We start from the raw sequence: 8,316 nt of genomic DNA on the forward strand, positions 1-8,316 counted from the left end.
GGCATTTCATGTCTCTTTGATACATTTCCAGTTCTTTTCCACCTATCACAACTTGAAACAAAAACATGTTAGTCTTTAAATAAAGAGGGCCAGTAAAAACCTGATTGCAGCACTTTTGTTGCTGTTCTGACTCCAGCATAGTGGCCACCATAGGGAGATGAGTGACAATGTTCAAGTATAGATTGCATCTCCTCTTCTGGCACACATCTTCTTAAAATTTGATCTGGGCATCTTTTAAATAAGTATGGTTCATCCCAGAGATAGTACTTACAGTCATGGATGAACCTCTTTCTTTGCTGTGAGTTCTTATGATTTGGCATTATTCCACTCACCAGAAAGTTTGCTATATCAGTGTACCATGGTGCTATAGCATAGTCAATAGCAAACAGCTGTTCATCTGGGAATTCATCCTTCACAGGTTCTTCATCAACTTCTGACCTTCCATCATGCAGCCTTGATAGTGGTCTGCAACTTGGTTCTCTGTGCCTTTTTTATCTTTAATCTCCAAATCAAACTCTTGAAGTAAAAGAATCCACCGTATCGATCTTGGCTTTGAATCCTTTTTGTCTACCAAATATTTGATGGCTGCATGGTCAGTAAAAACAGTCACTTTAGCACCAAACAAATAAGATCTAAATTTTTCAAATGCAAAAACAACAGATAAAAGTTCTTTTTCAGTGACTGTATAATTAAATTGTGCCCCTGTAAGTGTTTTGCTAGCATAATATATAGAATGGAACATCTTATTCTTTCTTTGACCAAGCACTGCTCCAATGGCACATTCACTAGCATCACACATGATTTCAAATGGTGAAGTCCAATCGGGTGCAACAATTATGGGTGCTGTAACAAGCTTCTGCTTCAATTCTTCAAATGCTGCCTTGCATTGATCATCAATTATGAATGAGGTGTTCTGCTCCAGCAATCTGCATAGAGGTCTGGAAATTTTTGAGAAATCCTTGAAGAACCTCCTATAGAATCCAGCATGCCCCAGAAAACTTCTGATTCCTTTGACATTAACGGGTATGACAGCTTTTCAATCGCGGATATCTTTGCTCTATCAACTTATAGTCCATCCTTTGATACTTTGTGACCCAAGACTATACCCTCTTTGACCATGAAATGGCATTTTTCCCAATTCAGCACTAGGTTAGTCTTTTCACATCTCTTAAGTACCTCTGATAAATTCTTAAGACAAGACTCAAATGATTCTCCAAAGACCGAGAAATCATCCATGAATATTTCCACAAAATTCTCCACCATATCTGTGAATATTGCCATCATACACCTTTGGAAGGTTGCTGGTGCATTACATAATCCAAATGGCATCCTTCTAAAGGCAAAGGTTCTATACGGGCAAGTAAATGTGGTCTTGTCTTGATCTTCTGGTGCTACAGCAATCTGGTTGTAGCCCGAATATCCATATAAGAAGCAATAGAACTCCTTCCCTGCTAGTCTGTCCAACATTTGGTCAATGAATGGCAAGGGGAAGTGGTCCTTTCTTGTAGCATCATTAAGCTTCCTATAATCCTGACATATTCTCCATCCGGTCACAGTTCTAGTTGGTATAAGCTCATTTTTCTCATTCTTCACAACTGTGACTCCTCCCTTCTTTGGTACACATTGCACAGGACTTATCCATTGGCTATCTTAAATAGGGTATATTACTCCAGCATCAAGCCATTTACTCACTTCTTTCTTGACAACTTCTTTCATCGTAGGATTCAGCCTTCTTTGAGGCTGCACAGTGCTGCTGTAGCCTTCCTGCAACAATATTTTGTGAGTGCAGAATGTAGGGCTGATTCCTTTTATGTCTGCTATGCTCCATCCGAGGGCTCTTTTGTTCTCCTTTAGTACTTTTAGCAACTGCTTCATTTCTGCATTAGAGCGAAAAGATGAAATAATAACATGTAAAGTATTTTCATCTCCTAAGTATGCATATTTAAGATGTTGGGGCAGGGGTTTGAGCTTAAGGATTGGAGGTTCTTCTATGGATGGCTTGAGTATCTTTATCACTCTTTCTCCAAGAGATTCAAAGTGTCTTTCTTTGTATGGCCTTATTGGTTGGGAATCCACCCATGCAAGGCACTCCTTCATTTTATCTTCATCGTTTGCACATTCCTCTGCTATAGCAACGTTCAGTGGTTCTATCTCTGTTTGCTGCTTGAGTTGCTGTAGCAGAACTGCATCAATAGTATCCATGCTAGCGCATTCTTCCACTTGATCAGGATACTTCATAGCTTTGAGTACATTGAATGTAACTTGCTCATCATTGACTCGCATGGTTAAGTCTCATTTCTCAACATCAATCACTGCTCGTCCAGTGGCTAAGAAAGCTCTTCCCAAAATGATGGGAACTTCCCTATCTGCTTCAAAGTCAAGAACAATAAAGTCAGCGGGAAAAATGAACTTATCCACTCTTACCAACACATCTTCAATTTTTCCTTTTGGATAAGTTATTGATCTATCAGCCATCAACAACGCAACAGTGGTTGGACGTGCTTCTCCTATTCCAAGCTTCCTGAAAATACTCTTAGGCATAAGGTTAATACTTGAGCCTAAATCCAGTAATGCATTACCTACATATTGGTTACCAATAATACAAGGAATAGTGAAACTCCCTGGATCTTTTAGCTTTGGTGGTAACTTGTTGAGGTAGTATTGACTACTTTCTTGGGTGAGAGCTACTGTCTCATATTCCTCCTTTTTGCCAAGATGTCCTTCAAGAATTTTGCATAACTTGGCATTTGCTCAAGAGCTTCAACCAAGGGTACATTAATATGCAACTGTTTTAGAACATCAAGGAACTTCTTGTATTGCTTGTCATCAGTTTGCTTCTGCAGTCTTTGAGGAAAGGCAGGTGGTAGTCTTGTTGCTTTGCTGACAGTCTGTCCTTGCTGTGGTTTTGCTATAGCGATATTCTCAGTGTCAGCAACTTGAGGTTCTTTGGGTTGATCATGATTTTCCACCTCTTCAGCAACTTTATCTTCTTCATTCTGATTCAATGCTTTCTATTTCTGCTCTTGGTAGTTCTTTATGACTTCTGGTTCATCTACGGCTTTACCACTCCGCAATGATATAGCATTGACTTGTTCTTCTCCATTTTTCTTTGGGACTTCAGTATTGCTTGGCAAGGTTCCTTGAGGTCTGCTTCTAAGTGCTTCTGCCAATTGACCTACTTGAGTCTCCAAATTCTTGATTGATGCAGCTTGATTATAAATTATAGCATCACTCATTATCATGTAATCTTTCAGCATGCTTTCTAGCGAAATTGATGTATCAGCTTGCTGCCTAGGTTGATGATGCTGCTGCGTGAATCCAGGAGGGTATGAAGCTTTATATGATCTTCCTGCTGTATCTGAGGACATTTGCTGCTGTCCTTGATGCTGTCTATGATGTTGTCCTTGAGAATAAGACAGATTTGGGTGATTCCTTCATCCAGAATTATAGGTATTTGAATATGGATTGTTGTTCCTGTTGAAATTACCTATGAAACAAATAGATTGAGGGTTTTGTGGACAGTTATCATAAACATGGGGACCATTACAGAAAACACATGATATAGCATCAGTTATGGCATTGACTGGTTGTGCTTTAGCTTTAGCAGACAGATTCATCGTCTTGATAGAGTTGTTCAAAGCTGAAATCCGTGTTGACAGTGTTGTGACAACATCTAGTTCCCAGACTCCAGTAGCCTTCTTTGGTGTTAAACTTGATCTTTCTACAGGCCATGATAGTTGTTGATTGCCATCCTCTCTAGTATTGCATATGCTTCTGTATATGTTTTTTCAAAAAGGGCTCCTCCAGATGATGCATCGACCATGCTCTTTGTTGGTCCATTAAGCCCATTATAGAATGTCTCCATTTGAATCCATTCGGGAATGCCATGATTTGGGCACTTCCTCAACAGATCCTTGAATTTCTCCCAAGCCTCATAAAATGACTCTTCTTACAATTGTTTGAAGGTTGATATATCATTCCTATATTGGGCTGCCTTCATGGGAGGAAAGAACTTCAATAAAAATTTGTCCGCTAACTCCTCCCAACTTTGGATTGACTGTGGTTGTAAAGAATTCAACCATGCTTTAGCTTTGTTGGTGAGGGAATATGGGAACAACTTCATCTTTAAAGCATCAGATGTAACTCCCGTGATTTTGAAAGTGTTTGCTACATCCATAAATTTTTTGAGGAGAAGGTGAGGGTCTTCACTAGGCATTCCATTGAATTGACCAATGGTTTGTAGCATGTTAAACATCACTGACTTCAGTTCAAAGTTCTAGCTGCTACATCAAGTTAAACGATTCCATAATGCAGATTATTGAGCGTAGGAATTGCATGCGCTCTGATTGGAATCTCAACTTGATTTGGATCTTCATTGTTATGTCTAGGTTCATCTTCTTCACTGTTTCTCAGCCTTTCTGTCATGTTGAGTATTGCTGTAGAATTGCTGCGTCTTTGTCGTCTCCTTCTTGCTCGAAATGTTCTTTCAATCTCAGGATCAAAATCTGCTTCTTGCTCTGAAGAAGAACTGCTCATACGTTGCAATTAACAACTTTAAAACAGTAAGGGGAAAGGTAAAGGATATAAAAGGAATAAAATTCTTCACTAAAATAAAAACAACTTTATAATTATCCCCGGCAACGGCGCCAAAAACTTGTTGTGCAATTTGCAATCAATTAAATCAATCACACAATACGCAAGTGCACGTGTCACAAGTAATAAAGGGATGTGTGAGTCCAAGTATCGTTCCCACGAAAATGATTTATAAAGCAATGACTATTTAAGTAAAGGAACTAGAAAATGATTAATTTTTATGGTGGGGTTTGTAAAATAAAAGACACTCAAAACTAAGAAAGTAGTAAACTAATTCTGAGGTATTAAAGTGATGAATGAGATATAGGTCAGGTTCAATTTTCCTGATACAACAATACTGAAACGAGGCTTTAACAATGCTATATCAATGTTTAATTAGTAACCGAACACTGCTGGGGCTTTTGGCCAACCTAACATATATACCCAATAACTAATTCCCACATCTCTATGGCCAAACTAATTACTGAATTATTAAAGTTCAAGTTCAAAGGCTATGTGGTGTGAATGATCTCTCTACCCACAACTTAATCAAGTTAACTTTCTTAACCTAATTAATCCACACAATTCAACAAGGGTCTGGATTCGGAAACCTCTCTGCCCCAACCTCCTCAATATCATATATGTATCTCTCGACATTCACACATGAATAAGATTAAGCAAACTCGTTGAATAACTAATTAAACATTAATAAAAACAAAGTTTAGGCATACATCTCAATGTTACAACATAGGTACTTTATCACCTAACCTATAGAGAAATTTAGATCATAATGGAATTAAATAAAACAGAGAAAAGAAAGAAAGAACTCATTGGAAAACAGAAAAGAAGGTGAAAACGAATGTTGTAGGAAAACTTCGTCACTGCTTTGCTCCAGCAGCTCTTCCTCCTCCAAGAACCTTACGTGGGAGGGGTACTACATTCTTCCCCTCCCTTCTTTCTTGCCTTTCCGACCTCTCTCTCGCTTGTTGAATCCGTGGGGGAACTCCTCTTTAAATAAGAAAAATGGTTGGATAATTGGGCTTTAGGGTTAGGAGTGAAAATCCATGAATCTTGTTACTGCAGCCTTATCGTATCCCTATATTCTTGGGCTGTTGGCACTTGCTTGGATAAGATCTTGATCTTCTTGATTTTCTTGTGTTGTTGGCACTTGATTGGATAAGATCTTGATCTTCTTTGATTTCTTGTGCCAATGTTGTTGTTGACTGAGTAAAGGTTTGTTGTCCTTGTTCCTTGGGATTTTGGGATAAGAATATATCTTTGAAATCGTCCTTGATCCTTGCTTGCTGGTGTCTTATCCATTTGTTGGGAATTAACTAACTTTTGAATTTAAAAAGTTTGGTTGTTCCTTTGTCCACGCTGTCATGCTGTAGCGCTTGCTATATCATCATTTTGTCAGCTTCTCTGCTACAGCATTATGACGTCAACTTTTCCTGCAAAGACAAATACTCAACAAATCATCTTTTCTTATACAAAATCAAGGAATATTATCTCATTTTCCATACTTAGTCATCTCAAAGCACTTAATCATAAATATGCAACATTTAGCTCAAATATCATGCAATTAAGACACTTTATATGGAATTTATGCAGCAAATTCATCATAAAAATACCAAATTAACTCTCGTTTGGGAGAGTTAACAAAAATCTCACCTTTTTGTTGTGTTCTTGAGTTCTAACTTTGAGTCTTTGTTAAAGGTGTGTTCTTTGTGGAAAAGTTGCATCTTTGTTTGAAAAAAGTTAAAGCTTGAAGCCTTGGAGCTAACTTAAAGAAGTAAGCATGGTTACTTGAAAAAATGGTGACCAAAGTCCTCCCACACCCACCTATATGATTCAGCCAATATGGGTTCTTTATGGGATTGATGTTGTAATTTGATAAAAATGGATTCTTGATGTTGGAAAGTGTGGAAAATCATTAGTTGAACCAAAGAAAATGTTAAAAATGCAACCTTTAAGCTTAAGAACACTAATCTTGCTTAAGGATGGAATTTAGGTCGCTCTTTAACGGTGGAGAGGATTAAGCTTCCAAGGTGGTTTCTGTGTGGAAGATGAATAATAGTGTGTTTCTGAAGTGCTTGGTGTAAGAACCCGCACCGTTAATTAAGGATTTTAATTAATTAATTATGCAAAATTAGAAAATGATTCCATAATTGACCTTAACAACTATTATGAGGCTTTAATAATTATAGTAAGTGAGTAAGAATGCTGAAAGTCGCTTTTCGGAAGAAAAGTGCAGATATCGGTTTTGCTAGTCGGTATAAATGCGTACCGAAAAAGTATCCCGGAAAATTAAAGTAAGTACATGATAATTACTAGAATAACATGTAGGACTTGTAAAACGAGTTTCAAGTCCAAATAATGAGAACTGGTGCTAGAAACCGGTACTGGCTTTGAAAAGCGCGTACCGAAAAGGTGCTCCGAAAATTATAAGAAAAATATGATAATTCTTGTAAAATTGAGTAGGTTAAGAATCTAAAGTTTGGGATTAAATGCTAAGCGTAGCAATTAAAATTAATACTGTGTGTTTATATGTTAAGTGGCTATATATAGGCTTGTTAGCACAAAACCCTAGGCCATAACACATTCTCTACGTGAGTTTTAGGGCTGGCCAACTGCTGAGTACTGTTCCATTGCTTTTCCTCTTCCATTTCTTGAGCTTTGAGGCAACTTCCTACACAAATCCTTATCCTAAACACTTGGTGTGGGTGAGAGTAGCTTTGGGGCTGTGTTGTTGACCTTGTTCTGAGTTGGGGTTGCTGTTTGTGAGTGTTGGAGGGGCTGTCCTCTTGAGTTGAGGTGGTGAGAGTCTTGTTCTTGGCTTGTGAAGCTCCAAGGAGCTTCCTTTGTGTTGAAAGGGCCAAGCTTTGGCAGCATTTTCGGGTACCCTTCAAGTCAGACTTGGAGAGGCAGTGTGTTGAGCTCCAAGAGCCTTTGCTTCTCTGTTTTGAGCTTTGGTAAGTTGTACCAACCTTGGTCTTGAGTTTTGTTGCTTAAAGATGAAGTCTTGGTATGTTTAAAAGAGTTAAACAAGTAACGAACAGTAGTATGACCCTTAAACAGTATAAAGATGCATGCTTTAACATTTGAAAGTGTTAAAAATGGAACCTTGGAAGGATATCTTCACGAAATGCAGTTTCTGTATTCTGTCGTGAAATATCCGAATATGTGCCCGAGAAATATCCGAATATGTGATATCCGGATATGGGATTTGGATATCCGGATATTGGATATCCGGATACGGGAATCTGGATATTCGGATATTGTATATCCGGATATGTACAGTGAGATATCCGGATATTGAATATCCGGATATTATGGGATTTCGAAGAACAGTAGCTGTGCTGTGTGTACAGTAGGCTATTGGGGGTTTGTGGACCCTAGTTTGATGAAGTTGAACTTCTGTAATTAATGAACTAAGTCAGAATCAAGTGATTAAGGGCTTATGACTTGGTATGGAGCCTTAAGACGTAAAACGTAAAGGAAAGGCGTTGTGTTTAAGTTATATGCTTGTGGTGCATTATTATTGATATAGTATTGGTCCATAACAGATTGTGAATCTGTTGTGTTTGGACTTTGTGCATTGGACTCTTGGCTTTGGGTGTTAGCTTGCAAGGTAAGCTTTCGTGTCCTCGGTTTAGCCATGTTGTGGTTCCACCATGTCCCATGGGGATGTGGTTATATGCATGTTGTGTTACATGCTTTGAATATTCGAAATGCTGTTGAGCT

At 38.3% G+C, this 8,316-nt stretch overlaps 2 protein-coding genes and 1 non-coding gene across 3 annotated transcripts; 1 reads left to right on the plus strand and 2 right to left on the minus strand.

The window, feature by feature from the left end:
- Nucleotides 1-100: 100 nt before the first annotated feature.
- On the minus strand, nt 101-2,283 carry LOC133294170 (uncharacterized; the record flags this gene model as incomplete). Its single annotated transcript, XM_061492818.1, has 4 exons — nt 1,693-2,283; nt 1,177-1,608; nt 439-913; nt 101-397 (listed from the first exon to the last, which is right to left on the minus strand). Coding segments are annotated over exons 1-4 (1,795 nt in total), but the record flags the coding sequence as incomplete, so codon positions are not given.
- A 9-nt stretch (nt 2,284-2,292) lies between these two features.
- Nucleotides 2,293-4,246, minus strand: LOC133294174 (uncharacterized). Its single transcript, XM_061492823.1, has 5 exons — nt 3,954-4,246; nt 3,488-3,774; nt 3,057-3,403; nt 2,741-3,011; nt 2,293-2,579 (listed from the first exon to the last, which is right to left on the minus strand). The coding sequence occupies exons 1-5, from the start codon at nt 4,244-4,246 to the stop codon at nt 2,293-2,295; spliced, it is 1,485 nt and encodes a 494-aa protein (XP_061348807.1).
- Nucleotides 3,882-3,987, plus strand: LOC133294175 (small nucleolar RNA R71). The gene has a single exon (XR_009749161.1). It is a non-coding gene; the product is annotated as a small nucleolar RNA R71 (small nucleolar RNA).
- Nucleotides 4,247-8,316: the final 4,070 nt, after the last annotated feature.

This window comes from Gastrolobium bilobum, unplaced genomic scaffold (genome assembly GCF_033153095.1).
Source record: "Gastrolobium bilobum isolate Gb01-03AN ecotype WA unplaced genomic scaffold, APGP_CSIRO_Gbil_v1 utg45992, whole genome shotgun sequence".
Classification (NCBI taxonomy): Eukaryota; Viridiplantae; Streptophyta; class Magnoliopsida; order Fabales; family Fabaceae; genus Gastrolobium; species Gastrolobium bilobum.

What these genes read in the sequence shown, in the direction of transcription:
- LOC133294174 (XM_061492823.1), bottom strand. Translation starts at nt 4,246, where the DNA reads ATGCTACAAACCATTGGTCAATTCAATGGAATGCCTAGTGAAGACCCT. An exon ending in TCAATCTATTTGTTTCATAG is followed by an intron (nt 3,404 to 3,487) that starts GTAATTTCAACA and finishes CTTATTCTCAAG; the next exon opens with GACAACATCATAGACAGCAT. An exon ending in CATTGCGGAGTGGTAAAGCC is followed by an intron (nt 3,012 to 3,056) that starts GTAGATGAACCA and finishes GAGCAGAAATAG; the next exon opens with AAAGCATTGAATCAGAATGA.